The following is a 21254-nucleotide window of genomic DNA, read 5'->3' as shown; positions in this document are numbered from 1 at the left end:
CAGGAAACACAGACGAGCAGCTTCATCAACTTTAATGCTACTAGAAACCAAACGAGGCTCAGGTGGTACAGCACTAATCTTAGGCAAGATACTGAACCCAAAATTGCTCTGGATGTCTTCCATTTGTGTATGATTGTGCATGAATGTCGAAGCTGAGTAGCAGGTGGCACCTTGTCTGGTAGCCTCTGCCATCAGTGCATTAATGAGTGTGAATGGGTGACTGTGACTCTGTAGTGAAACAGCGCCTTGAGTTTACCGGAGAGGACAGTTCTGTTTTTGTTATGGAGACTTTTTGCTTCTCGCTGCACAGGGGACCTTCATGGAGTGCCAACCGGACATCAGCATCTCCCACCGTTTCCATCGTGCTTGTGCCTCAGTGCTGAAAGGTCAAAGCTTCTGTCCCCACTGTGGAGAGGAGGCCAGCAAGGCCAAGGAGGTCACCATCGCCAAAGCCGACACCACCTCCACCGTGCCCCCCGCGCTCGCACACGGACCTGCCACGCCTGGGGTCCCCGAGGGCCGAGCAGACACAACCACCGGCAGGTAAAGTACCAACCGGTGGATGTTATGGTCGTTAAAGGGTGAATGATGATGTTAGAAAAAGATAGTTCTCACTATCCTCTTGGTGCATCAGCAGCGTCACGTTTTGTTTTGTTTTACTTTTGTTTTTAAAATTATTGGATTTTTTGTTCATTGAAAATAAACAGAACAAGCGTTCATAAACCCCATTCCTCCCATCCCACATAACAAAATCTTGGTAAAGAGAAAACTTAGACAAACATGCATCAATTATAGATTTAAAAAAAACCTTAAATAAAAAATAATAATAGCAATAATTATAACAATATATAAAAAACACATCTACTATATAGCTATGTTTGCATACATACCTCAATACATTTTAACCAAAAGTCAAATAAACAGAACTAACTCTTTCTTGTTTTCTTTACTGAAGATTTTTCGACAAATGTCCTCCTTTTAGAAAACATACTACAATGAGCCCCGGAGTAAAGTGATCCACGCACTGCACAATGAAAATACTTTCCCCTTTTGTTTTCCAGCTCGTCTCGTCTGGCGTTTGGGGCTGAAGTCAGCGGCAGGGCGGACAGCTCGCTCTCAGTGCGCTCTGCGCACGGACTCGACCCTTCTGCTGTTCCCGGGTCATCCAGGACCACATCACTGCTGGCTGCGACGGCGTCTCATGCGGCCTCTCAAGGAGCACCCAGAGAGACTCTAGAGAGCATCCTGGTGGCTCTGGACACGGAGAAGTAAGTAGTACCATCAGAGCGTCACCTTGATGGACATTTAAGACAAACGTGGACAGTCATTCACATCTTTTATCCCGTGTGTTTTTGCTGTAGGCCCAAGAAGCTGCGTTTTCACCCCAAACAACTTTACCTCTCAGCCAAACAGGGAGAACTCAAGAAGGTCTTGCTCATGTTGGGTATGTTAACCCCATCTGTGCTGTTCAATAAACGTTTGTTTCTATCCGAATGCTTTTAACAAAATAGTTTCCTTCTCATTTTCCTTCCAGTGGATGGTATCGACCCCAATTTCAAGATGGAATCTCAGAACAAGCGCACGCCGCTCCACGCTGCAGCTGAGGGAGGATACACAGACATCTGCCACATGCTCGTACAGGTAAGTCTATTTTACTGATTATCTTTCAGTCCTGCCCTGTGAAAGGCTGGTTAAGATCCTTAACTTCATGTTTTAACATGTAAATTTAATATTTTCTCATAGAGTTTGATACTTAAGGACTTCAGCAACTTTTATAATAGATTTATTATTGATTTTTTTGCATTGTCTGTCTGATTCGTGTGCCACTTTAGGCCGGAGCAAACTTGGACATGAGTGATGAAGATCAGCGGACGCCGTTGATGGAGGCTTGTGAGAACAACCATATGGATACGGTCCAGTACCTGCTGAAAGCTGGAGCCAGCGCAATGCAGAAGGTTAATAAGTATAAAAAAACACTGAGTTTCTCCAGGATATATCAGAGCTTTTTATCAGCTGTTTAAAGTGATGAGTAAAATCAGAAAGTTATATGACTTTTTAAATTTTTTTTGCAGATGTGATACTGGTGCTCTATCTATATTGTTTTTCTTCAAATTAGTGATGTCCAGATCAGATCAGAAAGATTGGTATCTGGCCCGATCAAAGCATTTTTTAATCGATGGGGATTGGTTATTTTGAGTTTGTGTACTTTATTTTGTTAAAAAATAAATGCTGCACTAAGTGAAGTTGTGATAAGAGCCATATAAAATAGTTTCAGTCTGTTTACTTTGCTGTTTTGAAAAAATAAAATAGCCTGTAAGGTAAACGGTTTGTATGCAGACAGTTTTTCTTGTATTGCATTGCAGAGCTATTAAACTGTCACATACACCGCATTGATTTTAATGACTTTAAAGTACTTTAAGAGTGAATTTTGCAGCTGTATTATCCAGGTCAATGCAAGTATTGGATAAGGCATATACTCAATACCAAATGCCTTGGATCGTGTTTGGGTGCAAAAACACTTGATCGGGACATCCCTCCTCTGAATAAAAGAAAAACTGAAAATATCTTATTTTATTGAAGTTAGATGTTTGTAGAAGTTTATTTTAAGACTTGAGAAACTATCAATAACTGAGTTCTCTGCTGCTCTCAGGACGTTGAAGGGTTCACGTGTCTCCACCTAGCGGCGAAGTCCGGCCATTACAACATTGTTGAGCACCTTCTTTCCACAGGACTGATCAACATCAACTGTCAGGTTGGTACAGTTTCACATTTTCCTTTCAGTCATTTTGATCCTCTCAGTGATTTCAGGTTTACTTTAGGGTTTAAAGATCAGTTATCGTGTGTGCGTCTTTTCGCTGTAGAGATGTCGTCGTGCAGCAGTCTTTACATTTGATGCTTCTGTTCAATCACTTTCTCCTCCAGCTGATTACATGTCGGCCTGTTTGACCACACACAGACGCACACGTCTGATTAGGTAGTTGAAAACGTACAGCTGATTGTTAAAAACGTCTCAGCAGAGCTTAATAATTAGTTCTTGACATTTGACAGTCAGGCTCATGAGAGCACAGCTGATTGAATTTTAAGAGGTCAATTAACTCTTGATTCTCCTGTAGAGGCATGATGACTTCATCATTTTGCTCTCAAAATGATTGGCAAAAATGCCCCAAGATATACACAACAGTACGATGCATGTGTACTGTATGTGGTAGGATGTAAAGTCTGCGTCTGTGGGAGTTACTGCAATATTTAAAGTACCAGTAAAACAAAAGTTAGAGCATCTTTAGCCTTTGTGCTACGACATACAGTGAAACTGAGTTTAAACATTGTACAGAAACAATTAAATCTATCACATTTAATAGGACTGTTAAAAAGTTGGCGTTGGAAACCAGAAGAAACTTATGAAATGTCACAACCACATTTTCCAGGCCTGGAAAAGCCATGGACTTTCTAAGTCATTGAAAGTTTTAGAAAACTCCTGGAAATTAAAGTTATTACAGTAATCTTCCAGAGATAACCTCACACACAATGTAACATTACAGCAAATTTGTTCTCTGATGCTGTCAGTGTTTAATGTGCATCGACGTGCGAGGATGTTTTGTTTATTATCACATACGTGTCTTTATTTCCTCCCAGCATTGTGTCTTTTCATAGGCGAAGATTTCAGGGGGGATACAGGGGACATACTCCCTACAATATTTAGAAAATGCATTTTAACACCTAGCAAAGGATTTTCATTTTACATAATAGAAGACATTGACATCATACATTAGTGAAGAAAATATATAAATAAGTGCTTAAAATGTTTTTTTAAAACCTTTTTTTCTTCATTTTATTGATGGCTGCTTTGCTGCAATAGTTGTTTGCTCCCTCTTCCTGCACATCTACAGTTAATTTCTCTGTTATTAACCCGTACCCACCCCTACCTTCCCATCTGTATGTCATCCCTGTCTTTGTTGTTAAAAAAAACTTGAAGTTTTGCACTTGTGTTTCTTTAAAAGTTGCTTAGTACAATCAGTCCAATCTGAAATATTTTTACTGGAGATGTTGTAGATCTTTCAGATTTGAGATCTGTTGCCATAAATTTTCTCAAAGAAAATGGGACAAATCTACTGAAATTCGAAATCGTTGAATGAAATATCCATCCAGATGCAGGTTCACACTCAGCTAACAATTAGTTTAATTTAGATGTTTAATTTATCACACACAAAACAGTTGGCTCTCAGAAAAGATCTGCAGTTGAACAAAGGAGACAAAAATACTTTTAATTTGATTTCAGAGTGGCTCTCACTAAAGCACTTAATGTGTTTCGAAAGCTGTATAATGAGTTTTCCATATAGACTATAAGCTTCCTTCAAATGCCAGTAAATTACGAATAGACAGCTGTGGGACTCATGCAGAGCTCAGAGAAAGGACTGCACTGCGTCTGATGTGCCTTTGTTTGAAAAGTCTGACCTTGCTGCAAGTAGGTATCCATGAGCAGCTGTGATGTAATGACACAGTCTCTCCTTGGAGGAACTTTTGCACTCAGTGGGTAACATGTTTCAGTATCTTCTTCTTTCCCCGCAGGATGACGGAGGTTGGACCGCCATGATCTGGGCGACAGAGTACAAGCATGTGGACCAGGTGAAGCTGCTTCTGCGCAAAGGAGCCGACATCAGCGTCAGGGACAAGGTAAGGAGTCTGTCCGCTCTGTGCGCGACCAACTTTACAGAAGAATCAAGTTGATTTGAATGTTGTTTGTTTTGGGATTCTAGGAGGAGAACATCTGCCTTCACTGGGCGGCGTTCTCGGGCAGCGTGGAGATCGCCGAGCTGCTCCTGAACGCACACTGTGACCTGCAGGCTGTCAACATCCACGGAGACTCTCCCCTGCACATCGCTGCCCGAGAGAATCGTCTGGATTGTGTCACGTGAGTTAACCACGGTCATGAAAGTCCTGGAAAAGTTAAAAAATCAGAAAAATTGTCTTCTAGGTTGGAAAATGGTTTGGAATTAATGGGATGTTTTGGGTATACATTGTTCTGGCTGTTGTTTTAATTATATTTATAAAATACTCCAAAAATGTGAAATTTGATGTAAAAAATGTAACGCTGTGCTGCATGATTGGATCCTCTTTTTCTATCCCCCCTAAAAAAGAGGCAAGAGACAATTTGTGAAGAAGTCGTGTGTGTCGGTCTGGTCTGTTGGCATGTGCAGCTAGTTTGCGGCAGGAATGTCTAATTTGCGAATAAAGATAGCAAGCACAAGCAGTTTTGCTATCCGTAAACACCTGGGAAGTGCTCATTCATAAGCATTTTAAACTACTTAAATACAGCCATTGAAATGGGATGAAAAATTATGGAAATGTTTTAAAAATTCATCTGTAAAAATGTGGGACAAAATCATATAACTTTGAACTGATCCTGTACCTAAAAGCAAGAGGGTTGATTCAAAGTTGTTCAGAAGTGGCTTGTTGATGATGATAAGTACAATGTGGTCTCCTCAGGCTTTTTCTGAATCGAGGAGCAGATGTGTTTCTGAAGAATCGTGAGGGAGAAACGCCTCCAGACTGCTGCAGCCACAACTCAAAGGCCTGGGCGGCTCTGCAGGCCAACAGGAGGGAGAGGAACAGCAGGCTCGCTCGAACAGAGGAGAAAGTCCTCCACAGGTTGGAGTCGTACTGTGCTTTGCCTCTAACTGGGAGGGATTTGTTGGGGCAGATATGTGGCAATGAAGAGATGGAATACTGTAGAAAGGTCGGGTTGAGTAATAGAACTGTGAGCTAAAGGGTAACTTCAGTGTTTTGCTCTTTTTCTCTTTTTTTGTCATGATTTTGTGTCAAAATGATTAATAAAGACAACAGTTTTCTAGTATAGATTGAGTGTGTTGCAGCCAATAGCAGCAAAACTGCATCATCAATTTAAGTTTTCTAAAAGTGCTCGTTTGTGTCACTGACAGACCCAAATTGCTGTTTTAAGTGTCTAACAACATTATGGAAAGGATCTTACAGAGACCGACAATAAAGTCCTTTTTTGTGAACCAGGAACAGCCCTGAAATTGCTTTCGTGCAACTCACCAGACTCCAGTTAAATAAGCAGTCATTTTATTATTATAAAACGTGCTCAGGTCAGAGTTGTTGGGGAAGAAAAATAAAACTCACAAAAATCGTCCTGGTTTGCCTTTTCACTCATCCAACAATCACTAGCTCTAGTTTGGTTGAGATTAACCCTTAATTCATCCAGTTAGATGTGAAAATATGCTGGCTCTACACATGCTAAAATTACTGTTTTTGGAGTGTGGTGGGTTTGCAGATAGAGATTTCGGGGCTGTTTCTGGTTAAACAAAAAGGATCTTACGCTTTAACAAAAAGCTCTGTCTCTGATACTTATAATAACAGTCTCACAGGACCAATGTCAAAAATCGTTGTCTCCATTAGTCACAAAAACGCAAAAACATAAAAATAGGGTCCAGGATGAAAAACATCAAAGTGACCCTTTACAGGATTATTAGAGGTTGAAAAATTGCAGTTTTGACTTCAGCCTCTGCATCAAATTTTCTTGACCTGAACTCTTTGACAGCCTCTAAATATCGTCCGCTGTCTTTACAGTGACATCGCTCTGGGGCAGGAGAGCGTTCCCCTTCCCTGTGTCAACTCTGTCGACAGCGAAACTTACCCAGACGACTACAAATACATCTCCGAAAACTGTGTCACCTCCCCCATGAACATCGACAGGAACATTACACACCTGCAGGTGAGTTAGAAACCATTCTAGCTATTTTATTTAATTCTTTTATAGATAGTGTGAAGTGACAGATGTTATTTTCTCTCTGCCTCAGTACTGTGTTTGTAAAGAAGACTGTTCAGCAAGCATCTGCATGTGTGGACAACTGAGTCTGCGCTGCTGGTACGACAAGGTAAGATTTAACGAGATGTATCAGAAAGTTATGTTGTGTGTATGGTATAAAAATTAATTAACAAATAACCATGATCAGTGAGATATAATAACTTTTTAAAATAAAATGTAATTTTATAGGAATCATACAATATCACTTTTAACATAAAACAATTACCCCTCAGGTAAATGTTTTTGTTTTTGTTTTTGTTTTTTTTTAAAAAAGCATCATCTCATCATTTAAGTTTATATATTGTGATTAAAACTTCTTTCTGCAGACTTTTCAGTTAGGAAGGATTTTTATTTTAGCACTTTGCAGTTCATTTTACCCCCATTTTCATTCAAAAATCATTTGGTTTTAGATTATTTCCTAATACATAATAATATGCATTTTTCAGTTTTTAAGCCAGCGGGCTTTTTCGGTTATTCTGACCCTCAGCTCTCTGTGAGGTGCATGAACGTCACGTCGACTCAGCTGCTAGAATTACTTTGTATTTAATTCCCATGACATTATCATTTATTTAAAAGAAAATATATTTTATTTATCACTATCACACCAGACCAAAAGTACATAAAAGTATGTAAGCAAGGCCACATATGTAGTGTATAACATTATTCCAGGGTCTATTCTTGATGAGCTTAAAGGATATTATAAAGTCAAGTCAATTTTATTTCTAAAGCCCATCATCACAAAACACAGTTTCCCTCAGAGGGCTTTACAGCATACGACATCCCTCTGCCCTTAGACCGTCACATCGCCTAAAAAAACTCCCCAAAAAAACCCTGTGATGTCCTCCTCTTCCAGGACGGACAGACGTGCAATAGATGTGATGTTGTAAATAACAACTGAATTACAATAATGACAAAAAAGAAAGAGAAAGAGCGAGGGAAGAGATGCACAGCAATACGGTAAAAACGGTAGCAAACGCAGGTGTAAAATTACTAAATGCACTCTATGATCGCGTATGATGTTACGTGCGAATATTGTGAGTGTTGATAACGATGTGTAACTCTTTCTTTTATTGTTGTGTTTAGAGAGGTTGTCTTCTACCTGAATTCTACCGTGAGGAGCCTCCTCTCATCTTTGAGTGCAACCACGCGTGCTCCTGTTGGAGGACCTGCAAGAACCGCGTCGTGCAAAATGGACTCAGGTATTCAACATTCATCTCAGTTTTTAATGCAGATAAAAAAACATATATCTGGAACTTAAGAGCATCTTTACTCATATAAATAAAAGTAATTTCTGTTCTTTTTGTGATAGTACAACTCACGACTTTAAAAAGCTTTTGCTGTGGTGTGTGGAAGAGCTATCAAACATGTCATCGTAATAGTCTATCAGAGAGAAATATAAAATGAACATAAAGATGTTGTGAATCTTGCAGGACCAGGCTGCAGCTCTTCAGGACCAGTAAGAAGGGCTGGGGTGTCCGTGCACTACAAGACATACCACAGGGGACCTTCGTGTGCGAGTAAGTCCCATTTACAAATAAAACGCTCTTTATATTTGCCCTTCACATTTCATTTTAGAACCACAAAGACCACAGCACAACGCAGCCACAGCTTTCATCCTCTCTGACCTGTCAGCCATTTATTTTTTATTTTAGTCATTTGAGCGTAGCAGCGATGTCGTGTCACTTTTTCCCCAATTTGACAAACCTGCTACTCTCACACATTCACTGTCGGCATCTCCTGCCAGATGGTAGCAGCTCAGATAGAGTTCTGCTTTTTCACGTTGAGGAGTGCCGTCGATGTCACCGAGGTGTTTCGCTGATGTGCCAGTCACTATCCTGCTAATGTATTATAACTATTTTTGACAGCTTGGTTTTTTTTGCGCCATTTCAAAAGTGTTTTGAGTAACACAAAAAAAACTTGTTTCCTTTGGCGGTTGTCTTGAGAGACATGGTTCTGGTCTAAACTTAGTTTATTTAATAAAATGTTTTTACATATGCACTTTCTTATATTAACTTGTACAGTGACTTCAAGGATGAGTCAATTAAATGTGATTTATATAGCCAAATAACACAAACCACAAATTACTTCAAGGGGATTCACAATATGTACAGCATTTATTACAGCAGATGTTACGCTCTTTATTTTTTTTTTAATGTATTTTGTCAACACAAATCATGTAAAAGACCCAAACCACCTGCGGTGCCAGTTTATCTCGTAGTGCTTGCTGACTTCACATTTCTGTCTGTGGCTCTCAGCCCAGATCCATCATGTCGATCATTTAAACCACCTATTAAATGAAAATTTTCATTTAACAAAGACTCAGAAATTCCCTCAAACAGCTGGGCGCTGTAATTTGTAGCAGACGTTTCTCAAACAGGAGGAAATATGGTATTTTAATAATATATGTATTACATAACATATTTTCTGTTAAAAGAAAAAGCTTCACCCCCAAATAAAAGACCATTTATTTATCAATGATTCAAGCTGTGTAACCTTAAATTTGTAAGAAAACTTTGTTTTTCAAGCATCTCTCCAGTAAACATAGAATCCAAAAACAGCAAACATTGTTGAAAAATTGAAGTAAACAAGGACTAAGTTTCCCAAAAACTTATTTATGCTTTTTTCAAAATCAGAAAAATCAGACTTCATTGACAAAAAAAAGTAATTTAACCTCATTAAACACGGGAGCTGCTGGTCTGCCGCTGCCTCCATCTGTGTTATTGTGCAGCTTCGGTGTTTAAAAGCACCGATTCACCAAAGTCACACAATAACAGACAAATGCACTGATTAAAGCAGCATCTAACAAGCTCAATGGCGTAAAATTAGTGTTTTTGTCAATGGAGTCTGGCTTTGAAGAGAGCATTTGGTTATTTAATGCCCCCATTTAAACGCATGTTTAAATAGGACATTTAAAATGTGCTTCAGATCACAATATTCCCCTAAAAAGCTGACAGTTATTGTGGTGGCACAGCTGTGAGAGGACATGTGAAAGATGAGTGTTTACCTCACTGTTGGTGTGTGTGTGTGTGTGTGTGTGTGTGTGTGTGTGTGTGTGTGTGTGTCTGTGTTGAACGTTACACGTGCATACACGTGCCAATTTCTCACTGTCGATTGAAAAGACAGTGCACATCAAAATTAAACTATTTGGCCTGATTGATTAATTGATATCTTGATCAACTTAATTTGATAAAGTTGGTACTCGACAGCTCATAGTTACACACTTTTTTTGTAAAATACATTTTGAGTCATTCACTAAATCGTAAATAAGTTGTGGGTTCAATAATGTTTTAAAGATTTAAAAACACATCACAGGTTTCCAGCAGGGATGTGAAAAATCTTTGAAGCTCAGTATCTCGGAACTGCAGTCTTCTCAGATAAAACCTTATAATTCCACGTTCACGAAATCTTGACACGTGGTAAACAGCATCAGCGATGTCTGCAGCTACTGACGGGCCACCTGCTTCTGAACAGGTACGTGGGCGAGATCATCTCTGAAGCAGAAGCGGAGATGAGGCAGAATGACACTTACCTGTTCAGCCTTGATGATAAGGTAAAGAACACATCGCTGCACTGAAAACGTGTTTTAAATGGATGCAGGTGTGAGCGGAAGAAAACGATAAAAACCCTTAATTTCCTAGTTAATACTTTGAAGGGACAGTTTGGATCTTTTGAAGTTTTGTATGAGGTACTTATACATTGTTCCTGTACGACATACAATAGATACTACTGTGTATTTTAGCCACCTAAAAAGTCAGTCAGGTTAAGTGCATGCTATATTTAGAATTTTCTCGTTTAGAAACATTTTTTTTAAATTAAATATATATATCTTTTCTGTAACACCATTTTAAATTTAAATGATAAAAATTATAAATATAGTTTTCTGGACTTTTTTTTTTTTTGATAATAATCTCTAATAATCTCCCTGCCTGTTTTCATGCTGCTGGTCTATCATTGCCTCGATCAGTTAGTTTGTTTGTGTTATTGTATTTTTGTATTTTAACCCTTATAAACCAGAGCAAATTGGTTTTCATTCTTTCTCAAAAATGTGTGCAGAAGGCAATGAGCAACCTAAGAAGAAATGACCCAGAAATAATAAAATAATACTAAAAATAATAAACTGGAAAGCAAAAAAAAAAACTTAAGAAATTGAAATGAGTGTAAAATGATTCCAAATGTATGATTATGATAATTCGAAGTAGTTCGCTGGAATTTTTTTTCCCTAGCTTTACAAAAAAAAACTGTTTTCTAAATCCACTAATTTCATGCAATCTGTGCAACATTTCTTAACAAGTGGCTAATTGCCTTTTTTTAACGGTATGTGTGGTTTCGAAAGAAATCAAAACAATTTGCTCAGGGTTCAAAGATTTGAAACTTGTGAAGGCGGCTGAATGCAGCACAAGAAAAGCGATGCTGATTAGTTTGAATTTGCGAAAGACACAGTAACACAAACAAACTCAGTTTTCGAAGCAGCCGTAGACGAGCAGCTTCTGTGTTCAGAGAGCTAAAATATCTGTTTTTGTCAATAGATCGTGGTGGCATAGTAGCAAGAGCATAGTTGTTACTGAAGCCATTATTATTATTTTTATTTATATATATTTTTTGACGGCTACACTGATGATAAGTTCCCCTTTCAAGCCCATTTTGAAACATCCAAACTATCCCTTTATCCCTTTGGCCTCTTTATATTAACTTTTTATTTTGAGATTTCTTCCTTACAGAATCCTCTTTTCAGGTTGCAGCTCATTTTTTTTAGTTTGAGTCTTTCATCTATTTTCCTTTGCAGCCACAAGATCTATATTGCATCGATGCTCGTTTCTATGGAAACATCAGCCGCTTCCTCAATCACATGTGCGAGCCCAACTTGTTTGCCTGTCGAGTGTTCACGACGCACCAGGACCTTCGTTTCCCACACGTTGCCTTCTTTGCCAGTGAAAACATCAAGGCTGGAGAGGAGCTCGGGTAACTTTTCTTTTTTTTTTTTAAACCAATTTAAGACATCATGTCTTTGAGACACAGATACAGGATTTTTGAGTTGGCATCAAAATAATGTTTGATTCCAGCAATGATGGAAAGCAGATATACTGCAGTGGCCAAGGCTTCATTAAGTTTGAGGATCGGCTCAATTAAAGACCTAATTAATGCTAATAAGAAAACAAGCTGCTTAGATTTCATGGTCTTCACAGGGTTGCCACTGTTTCAAGGACTTTTCAAGCAATGTATAAATGTATAATATGTGTGTATGTATAATAAAATGTATAATAATTCTGTAACATAATTATCAATATGCAATCATGATCATTAGAAATATAGCTTTTCCTTGGCATTTACTTAGTTTTCATCTTTAAAAAATAATTTTATAAATCTGGAAATTTCGTGGAACATTTCTTACCAAGTTGGTTATTTGCTTTTTTTAAAATGCACCAATTTGCTCACAAGTTTAAATACTTACATAAGAAAATACTTTTATAAGAATCTAGCACAGAAAAGTGCTTCAGGTTTGAAAGGGTTAAGATGTAATTATATGTCATGTTATGCGTTACATGATTAGAAAAAGCTGTTTTACAGCATAAAAAAACCTTCAACATAACGTGGAGAAAAAAACCAGACTTTTGCTGTCTCATCCTCCCCTCAGATTTAACTACGGCGACCACTTCTGGGAAGTCAAAAGCAAGCTGTTCAGCTGCGAGTGCGGCTCCTCCAAGTGCAAGTACTCGTCGGCGGCCATGGCGTCGCTGCAGGCCGACAGCACGCCGGAGAACCAGCAGCAGCCCAGCGCGTCACCTGACACCAGCTCTTCCAACAGTCCCTCCAGTCCTTCCTAAAAACCCTCGTCACACTAAACTCGGCTACACGTACACTCGGCTGACGGACACACGCCTGCCTCCACTTTTACTGTATCTCCTCCCTGACGAAAACCACGGACCATCGACCTTTGTGAGTCACACAGATGCACAATCAGATCCTGGAAGAACTTGCGGCTCCTTTATTCCACCTTGTGTAACATGAACAGCTGGAGGGCGGCGACATCACGCACAGCAAATCTCACAGGGACAATAAAAACTGTCTTTACATTTCATACATGACTTTACCAGAAAGGAGAACTGTGCATTTAGTCTTTTTTTTTTTTTTTTTAAATGATCGTTTGAAATTGTTAAATGGCTTTTCTTACAGAGTCATGATCGAGGAACTTTGGGGTCGTGGGACGAGGGTGTCACCTCAGCGTACAGCTGGGTTTAACTTGTTTGACCTTTGCGGTCATTTATCATGAACCATTCCAGCAAAATTAGCTGATAAATATTGTCGCCACCTTTTTGTGTCACTTCATTTTTGTCACAGTGTTTGAACAGACATTCGCCACCGTCATGAATTGCTGATTTAACTGTAATAAGCGGAAGAGCAATGATGGTGCAGAAAGTGGACTGTTTTTTTTTTTTAATTTGCCACCTGAGCGAGTATAGATTAAGAGAAAGACTGTACCATTCCTCAAAAAATGAGGCGTTTCTAGTATAAACAATTTGGCTGACTTTTTTAACGTCACGTTTGAGGGGATCTTATCGTGTCAGACATTTTGCCACAGTTGTGGAAGATTTAAATTGAAATAGAGTTTTAAAAAAAATAATGGTGCTGACAAAAGTTTTCACTTTTGTTTTTCATTTTTTTTATTACCCCGGTGAACATAATTTGTAAAATAAGAGAACGTTTTAAGTTTTTTATGTTTAATTTTAACTCCAGTTTTCTAATCGTAGTTACTGTAGCTGTTTTTAATTTTGTTTCACGATTTTGCCGACAGAAGCCAACCCGTCTTTTTAAATGTTGTTAGTAAAGCAGTGACTGTTGTGCAAAGTCTTGAAAGGTATAAATGAAAAAAAAGGTTATAAAAATGCACTTCCATTACGTTCTGTTACATATTTCTGGACCGTGAACCATCCATCTAATTGGTTGTATCTTTTTCAATAAATTTACTACTAATGCATTTATTCTGACACGCTCGACTTGTTACGGTTTCTCTTGGAAGGAAAGCCTGTTTGCTAAAATGTTACCTCAAGATGTTGCAGAGTTTTAACACCACGTTGCCTTTTTTCTCCAGCTCTGTCATTTTTCAGATTTTCTTCAGGTCCAGGGAGAGTTTGCTTTTTAGCTCCTTATCTTGTCAACCACAAACACATTACTGAAAGATCTTCAAACTGGAGCCCGCAGTCAGTTTGACCCAGCGCGCACTGAGCAGCAGCTCTGTTTTGACAGACGGGCCCAGGGCCCGGCGCCGAAATATTGGAGCAGCTGTGGCATCGGAGCTGCTGACACTTCCCACTCTGTGTTTGCTTTAATGAGTTTTGATTATCAAAGCCTCCAGTTTGTGCCGTGATTTTAGAGAGCTGCTGGAGCTCGTTTCAAACTGATAAAAGCTGCAACTAAACTGTGGTGGAAACAGTCGTGAACCAAGGCTACAGTTTCACCAACACCAGAAAAATTATAACTAAAATAGTATAAAAGCCAAAGCAAGTTTATTTATGCAGCACAATTCATATACAGAGCTCTTTATATACAAGATATTTTAGAATTTAAAAAAAAAGATTAAAGACAAATAAATGTCAAAAGTCCTTCACACTAGTGCTGCACAATATCAGGAAATATGTGATATTTTTAAATATCGCAATAATAAAATTTCTTTTCAATTAAAAAAAAGTGCACTCACTTTTCTGCTGACTTTAGTATATGGCTAAAATACAACAGATAATTATATAATTGTTGAATTATATAAAAAAAGAAAGTTTCCAATATTATTTTATTAGACACACTGAACATAGAACTAAACAGAAGAGGCACAAAAAAAATTAGATTAAGTTAAATAAAAAATGATAGTAAAATTTTAAAGTCATGTTTTCTATCGACTATAGTCTGACATTCTCTCACACCTCCAGACAGTTTATGCTTTTAGTAACAGATTTCTAATATTTTGCAAAAACTGGGGGTCTTGCAGGGTCACTGTTTTCAAGACTACAGCTTTTGTTTTTTTAAAATTGATTTATTTTAACTTTATTTAATAGGACATTTTAGAGTGAAAATGGGAGAGAGGGGATGATGATGATGAGCTCCTGGGTGCCCCAAAAAATGGATTCCTTTTGAGGTAATTTCCCATCCTGCTCCAGGTGGAAAAAACAAACTCCCTTTAAAAAAACATGAAAAATCATTACCTAGACACAAAAAACAAACTCAAGATAAAGGTGCCATAAGTCGACCTTATTCTTGTCAATTTGGCAGCTATATAATCTCTAAGGATAAACTGTATTTGTGTACAAACTTTACATTTTGAAATGTGTCTCCTCAACTCGCTGCCAGCCTTCATTGGTTAGCTGCGCTGTTTCAGTGGGAGGATGCTGGGAATCGGAGGCGAAACGTGTTAAAAATTTAGATTTCTTCTATTGTGGAGCCCTACAACACATCCACGGTCCCCTTACACAATCGCATGCTAATATGGAAACTTGGATGCAGCCAAAGTCTCTCAAAAATGAGTAGGAGTACAGTACTTTTACATTGTACTTAAGTAAATACAGTTATTATCTCCCCACATATGCAACTGAATGCAATCATGAAAAAAAGCTGTAAAAACATAAATCCAATCAGCCGTTGAAGCAACAAACAGCTGTTGGGTTTTTGATTCAAAATGTCCCCTGCAGCCCCGCTGGGAAAAAGAATCAGCAGGAAGTGAAACATCTGCAGGCCTTTTAGGTCTCACAAACTGACCGATGATTGCTCCCTTCCTGGTGACCAGGGCCGACGGCGAAAACAGGGCCGATAATTGAATCAGAGAATTTTCTCCTTGAGCACAGAAGACGGTTGGTCTGATAACGAGCTTCTTAACTGGCAGGACAGGAAGCAGTCCTTTCCGCATTCCAAGGTGGGAGAAACTTTTCTCTTTTTTTTGGTCGTTGGTGCCTCGGTGCCTCCTGCGGGCAGACGGACATGAACTGTGTGAGGGTCAAATAGTTGGTTTATTCCACTTTTGAGTTATTTCAGTAACGCTGGAGAGAAATTATGAAGACAACAAACCCTTACAACTCTAGATGGGCAGAGAGACGATCTACTGTGGTTTATGGTACGTTTTTACCTTTTTTTAACATTAGTGTGTATTATATAAATTGTGATCAAGGTAGTAAATCCTGAGTGAACGCCACTGGGCTTACTGGTGAGTGAGAGGTTCCCAAACTGACGGTTGGGGCCTCACCAAGATATCAAAAGATAAATCTCAGGGGTCACGAGATGGTTAAGGAGATAGTGAAACACAAAAATAAATCTCTGCAATATAATATTATGTGTTGTTTTTCTTTTATCTTTTAAGTCAACATTATGCAACTTTCCGTTGATTGTTCCGTCTCATTCCCAAGTCGTCAAATACTGACGTTTTGGGTTGTTGCTTCAGTCGACGGTCAACCAAACGCGTCCCTATTTGACGGCCCGAGAATGAGAGTCAACAATCAACTAAATGTTGCATAATGTTGCTTTAAAAACGTTTGATCTTAAGCTTTTTTTTTCCTCATGTGAATAATAGAGGTGGAAATTATAGATCACAGTTTCTAATAATTTTGTTCTGTTCAAAGGTCTAATTTTACACACACTTGTAATGCTCTGTGCACAAATTGTGCTTTAACATTAAAAAATATTAGATATTAGTTTCTACTTTCATTGAGTTAATTTTTAACTAACTAACATGATTCCTTATCATACTAAATACTCATTAATTTTCAGAATTTTAACCCTTTAAATGCCAGGCTTATGTCATGATGCCACTATCTTTTGAGATTAAAAAAAAAAAAAAAATTTAATTCACTACATGCAAAGTAGTTTTTACTATCACATCCTAGGATATTAGCAGCAACATTGTTTTTTGTGCAGTGTCTAATCACACTCATAATGCTCTACACACAAAATATGCTTTTAAAAATTATTATTATTATTATTATGACTTTCTTCTTTCACTGGGCTTATTTTTTGAACCAACATCAGTACTTCATCATAAATTTCAAATATTCATTTATTTTCTGAATTTTACCCTTTAAATGACAGATTTTTGTCATGATGCCACTATATTTAAAATAAACAAACAACAACAGCAACAAAAAATAGTAAAAATGAAAAAAAAATTCAAGGCAAAAGCCCAGACTGACACCCAGAAATAATACAATGCATGTTTTATGCTTTGATGGCTGTGGGATCAAAAATTGCAGTTTGAATGAATTACAATGGCACTTTTTTTTTTTTTTTTTTTTTTTTTTTTTTGCACTTAACAGTATGAATATAGCAATTTTGTTTACACGGTATATTTTATACTTGTTGTAGGAAATGAGCTGGAAATTCCAAAATTAAATAAAAATACACAATCTTGCCAAAATGTATGCCATGAACACAGCAAAAAAATATTTTTCAAAATTTAAAATATTAAAAGTACATAAATGCGCCAAATAGTCCCGCGGGGTTAATTTATTTTCCTCTAACAGCGGTCCGCGCGGCCACGCTGGGCTCGTGGAGGATGCTCACTCTGGGGGCGGAGTACGAGGACACCTGGGCTTCGTCACCTGACAGGAGGGGCCGTCCCGGCGGGCAGGTGGAGGAGGAGTCGGGGCCTGTGGAGGGTGAAGACACCTGCGCTGGAGACCCGGAGAAACCGTCATGGAGAGCCGCTGACACCGACATGGACACCGTGCAGAAATACGACGCAGTTTTACACCTGAACGGACGCAGAGCGGGAAAGAGGGACGGCGTGCATCACTTTGTGAAGAAACACCAGACCCTCAACAGCATGACATGGCCTCGCGGGTAAGACGCAAACTAACAAACAAAAGGGGACACTTCGCTCCAAAATCAAAAATACATATTTCCCCTCATACTCGTGGTGCTATTTATCAGTCTGGAGTGTTTAATGTGAGATGCAGAGTGTTACCCTGCTGAAAAACAAACAAACAAACAAACAAACAAACAAACAAACAAAACATCTAAAAACCAGCCAATGTTGTTAGCTGGTTTTAGCTGGTTGAAGATGGTCCTGACCCAGTTCTTGTTGGTCTTTGATGCTGGTGTGACCAGCAACGCTGTGCACATTTATCTTTATGTATAACACACAACTGAATTATTTAAACGTAAGATATTTGCACTGTAACTATACTTCTGAAAAGCTGTACAAACATACATTTTGTGTCACTTCTATTGGTTTGCACCAAAACACCAAGTCACATTCCTTGTGTGGACTTATGCAAATGTACTTGGCAATAAAACCGGATTTTGTTTCTGATTCAGGTGACAGAAGACTTAACTGATTTATGCTCTTTGCTTCTGTTATGTCTTCATACTCAAATATTGATTTGGTTTCAATTTTTACAATAACTTCAAAGGATAAACCAGCTGGAGTGACCATCAGAAGCTGGTATGACCAGCTAAACCTTAAAAAATGATGCAAAAATATACTTTAGACTGGTCAAAAAAGCTGGTTATTTCAGCTGGGTGATATCTGCTGTAAAGATGTCGTCTCTCCAATATAATGGAACCTGATGGCACTCAACTGGTGTTAAAAGAGCCCAAAAACATACTGAAAAACTCAACAGCAATGTCTTTGCAGAAATCCTCAACCAGTTACTAAAGATAATCCACAGACCTGGTTATGAGCACTTTAATGTAGGAACCATCCCAGATAGCCATTTTTCATTCTAAAAACGTTTTGAGAATGGTAGTGGTAATGTTTTAGTAACGTTTAGTTCATTTTATGTCGTAAAGCAAGACCTGAAAGTCTTTATTTCAGGCTTTTAACCAAAAAGCCAATCAAAGAACCCATTGACTTTGACACAAGGGAACCAGAGATGCTAAAAAGCTAATGGTTTCCATGTTTTAAGACTCATGCGACCGATGTCTCCAACATTCTGCAACTCACAACAAAACAGTGTCGACTGATAATTGGGGTCGACCGATATTAAGTATTCAGGGCTGATACCGATACCGATTATTGTAGTTAATGAGACTGTTTACTGTTTACAATAAAATGATATATTTTCTTTCAATTTTAGAATTTGGAATAACAAACTCCAACACTAAACTTTGTTAAAACTCATTTAGCAAATGTTTAACCAGACGTGAACTTTTTTTTAAATAAAGGTAATTGAAAATTTAAATCAAAAATAAATAGCTAAAAGGAGCTCCCTGAGGTTTTACAAAGTCAAAGTTCCTCCTCGCTGACACTTTTTAATTTTATTGTCAATCATTAAAATAAAACGCAGATACAGATAATCGGCAAAATGCCAAATATCAGCCCCAATAATCATCCAGGCTGATGATCTATAGACCCCTAATTGATAAAAAGCACTACAGATAAGAGTTAAAATATGTATTTTTGATCCGGGGATAAACTTTCCCTTTAAATTCCTTTTAGTTAAAATATGCTAAATAAGTAAAACATGTACAAATGCATACTGAAAAGGTTTAGAAACCAAACCAAAAATGAACTGACAGACCCTTAACACTGTTTTTTTCTGTCTCTCTCTCTTTGCACTGTGTGATCTACATGTGCTGAAATACTACATGGCCCGATAATTGGTGTGTGTTAATTTAATTTAACGCAATAATTTATTTACAGTTAACACGTAAGCATCTTCCTGAAATAATCAAGATAATCAAACTTTTTTTTTACACAGGGAACCTCTTCAAGACAGGACCTCAGGATAAGCTAAAGGTCCTTTCCCAGTAAGAAAAGTAAAGCTAATCAGAAACTATTGAGTGGTGTATATTTCCAAACACATTTCCAGTTAAATTAGAACAAACCAGTTGGCAGTGATCAAACTTTTTGGAGCTTTTGGTGGACAATTTAGTTTTCAGGGGAAGTGGCAGCTCTTTTTCCAGCTAATTAAAACTCCTACATTAGAATATTGGTCATTTTGGTAAACTGGTTTATAGAGGTTGCAAAAGATTCACATAATCCGCTCAAATTTTTGGATAATTTTCAGTAGGATGACTATTTCAAAGGGATCATCATTATTTCCTTTTTTAAAAAGCCTCTTAAGCAATATCAGCACAAGATTGGATAGATAATATTGAATTTTTTGTATTCATTTTGCAGTACATAGACTAAGCCACTAGATGGCTCCTCAACTGTATCTAGAACATTTCGGACAATGATTTGCCTGCAGGTGATGTTAACAGGAAGCTAAATGTAATGTTTTAGATGATAAAATAATAATGAGCAAAAACTGCACAAGGCTAGATGCATTTATATGAGGCCTGTGGATAGCTATAAGTTAACAACTGGTCTAGTCTGGTGCATAACTGATATTAGGCCAACAGCAATTGCATTAAAATAAAGGTATCTTAACAAGAAATGGCCCAAAAGTAGCAAGATATTAGTAGAAAATTACAAGAAAATGACAAAGGATAAATTAATAATAAATGGCCTGAATAAAGGTATAAAATAAAATAAACTTAACAGATTTTTTTCTGTAACATTATTTTAAATATATAATTACAAATATAGTCTTTTTACCTGTTTTTTTTCTCCATTTTTTTGTTTATGTTGGTAAAGGCATCTGCAGTCGATACAGAGGTTAATGACCAAAAAACAGAAAAAAAGTATAAAAGTAGTTTCTTATTTTTCCACTGTTTAACTACAAAAACAGCCCAAAAACATTTTGTGAATAATTAAATGTTGACAATAGGTAACTCATGTTGCAGTAAGGACACTGAGTTCAGACTAATTTTATATTGTGAAAATTAAAAAAAAAAAAAAAAAATAGAAGACAGGAAATGGAAACTGCTGCGTGAAATACAAGCTTTAAATCGAAGTGACCAAGTGAAAAGTCTTGATGTTGCATTTTAATTCATTTTGTAAATCTAATTTCAAAAGCATAACCATCATCTCCGGTAAACGCCACACACAAAATGTTCCCAACGGTGATTAGCTTTTGTCTCAGCAGGCTATTACCTAAATTTATAGCGGTCTGTGAATGTCTGTAGCTGCCATGAACATGGCCTGTTTATTTCTCTTCTGTGATTAATAACTAATATATACAGGAAAAGAATAGTTCGTTAAAGCATAGACACAACACATGACGACAACACTGACAGAATAAATAGTCTAAGTAATCACATACAATACACAGAAATTAGGCCGACTAAAAACAAATTAAAATTGAGACTGAAAAGACGGATTACTTGTGAATAAATTACTTACTGTATATATTTTTATTGTTGCTGAAAGCTATTAGCCTCTAAAATCTGGTGAACAGAGGATGCAAATGTTTCTCTATTGATTTGCAGTCTTCCTCCTCATCCATTGTTCCCAAATTTCAATAAGATGGCTATAGACTGATTCATTTGAGGAGATGAATATGGTGCAAAAACATAATCAACATTCTCAGAGAAAGAGTTTATTATCCAGTATAGTAACAATGCTTTATTT

General features: G+C 37.6%; 2 protein-coding genes across 6 annotated transcripts in view; both read left to right on the top strand.

The window, feature by feature from the left end:
* ehmt1b (euchromatic histone-lysine N-methyltransferase 1b) overlaps positions 1-13806 on the top strand; it is a 33357-nt gene extending 19551 nt beyond the window's left edge. For both annotated transcript variants that reach the window (XM_088071059.1, XM_088071060.1), the window contains exons 11-26: positions 311-543; positions 1062-1268; positions 1362-1444; positions 1535-1641; positions 1833-1955; positions 2651-2752; positions 4567-4671; positions 4755-4909; positions 5485-5646; positions 6586-6730; positions 6816-6893; positions 7907-8022; positions 8254-8340; positions 10295-10373; positions 11607-11782; positions 12456-13806. In XM_088071059.1, the coding sequence (XP_087927185.1) occupies positions 311-543; positions 1062-1268; positions 1362-1444; positions 1535-1641; positions 1833-1955; positions 2651-2752; positions 4567-4671; positions 4755-4909; positions 5485-5646; positions 6586-6730; positions 6816-6893; positions 7907-8022; positions 8254-8340; positions 10295-10373; positions 11607-11782; positions 12456-12645 (2148 nt within the window). In that variant the 3' untranslated portion in view covers positions 12646-13806. The remainder of the gene's footprint in view (positions 1-310; positions 544-1061; positions 1269-1361; positions 1445-1534; positions 1642-1832; positions 1956-2650; positions 2753-4566; positions 4672-4754; positions 4910-5484; positions 5647-6585; positions 6731-6815; positions 6894-7906; positions 8023-8253; positions 8341-10294; positions 10374-11606; positions 11783-12455) is intronic.
* A 1789-nt stretch (positions 13807-15595) lies between these two features.
* The window catches only part of cacna1bb (calcium voltage-gated channel subunit alpha1 Bb), a 188101-nt gene continuing 182442 nt past the window's right edge, over positions 15596-21254 (top strand). For 2 of the 4 annotated variants that reach the window (XM_088071056.1, XM_088071055.1), the window contains exons 1-2: positions 15596-15917; positions 17317-17635. In XM_088071056.1, the coding sequence (XP_087927182.1) occupies positions 15857-15917; positions 17317-17635 (380 nt within the window). In that variant the 5' untranslated portion in view covers positions 15596-15856. The remainder of the gene's footprint in view (positions 15918-17316; positions 17636-21254) is intronic. The other 2 variants (XM_088071058.1, XM_088071057.1) reach the window with 1 other exon arrangement.

Source organism: Plectropomus leopardus, chromosome 20 (assembly GCF_026936395.1).
Source record: "Plectropomus leopardus strain MGB_pleo_1.0 chromosome 20, ASM2693639v1, whole genome shotgun sequence".
Classification (NCBI taxonomy): domain Eukaryota; kingdom Metazoa; phylum Chordata; class Actinopteri; order Perciformes; family Serranidae; genus Plectropomus; species Plectropomus leopardus.
This window is presented reverse-complemented; position numbering and strand designations above follow the sequence as displayed.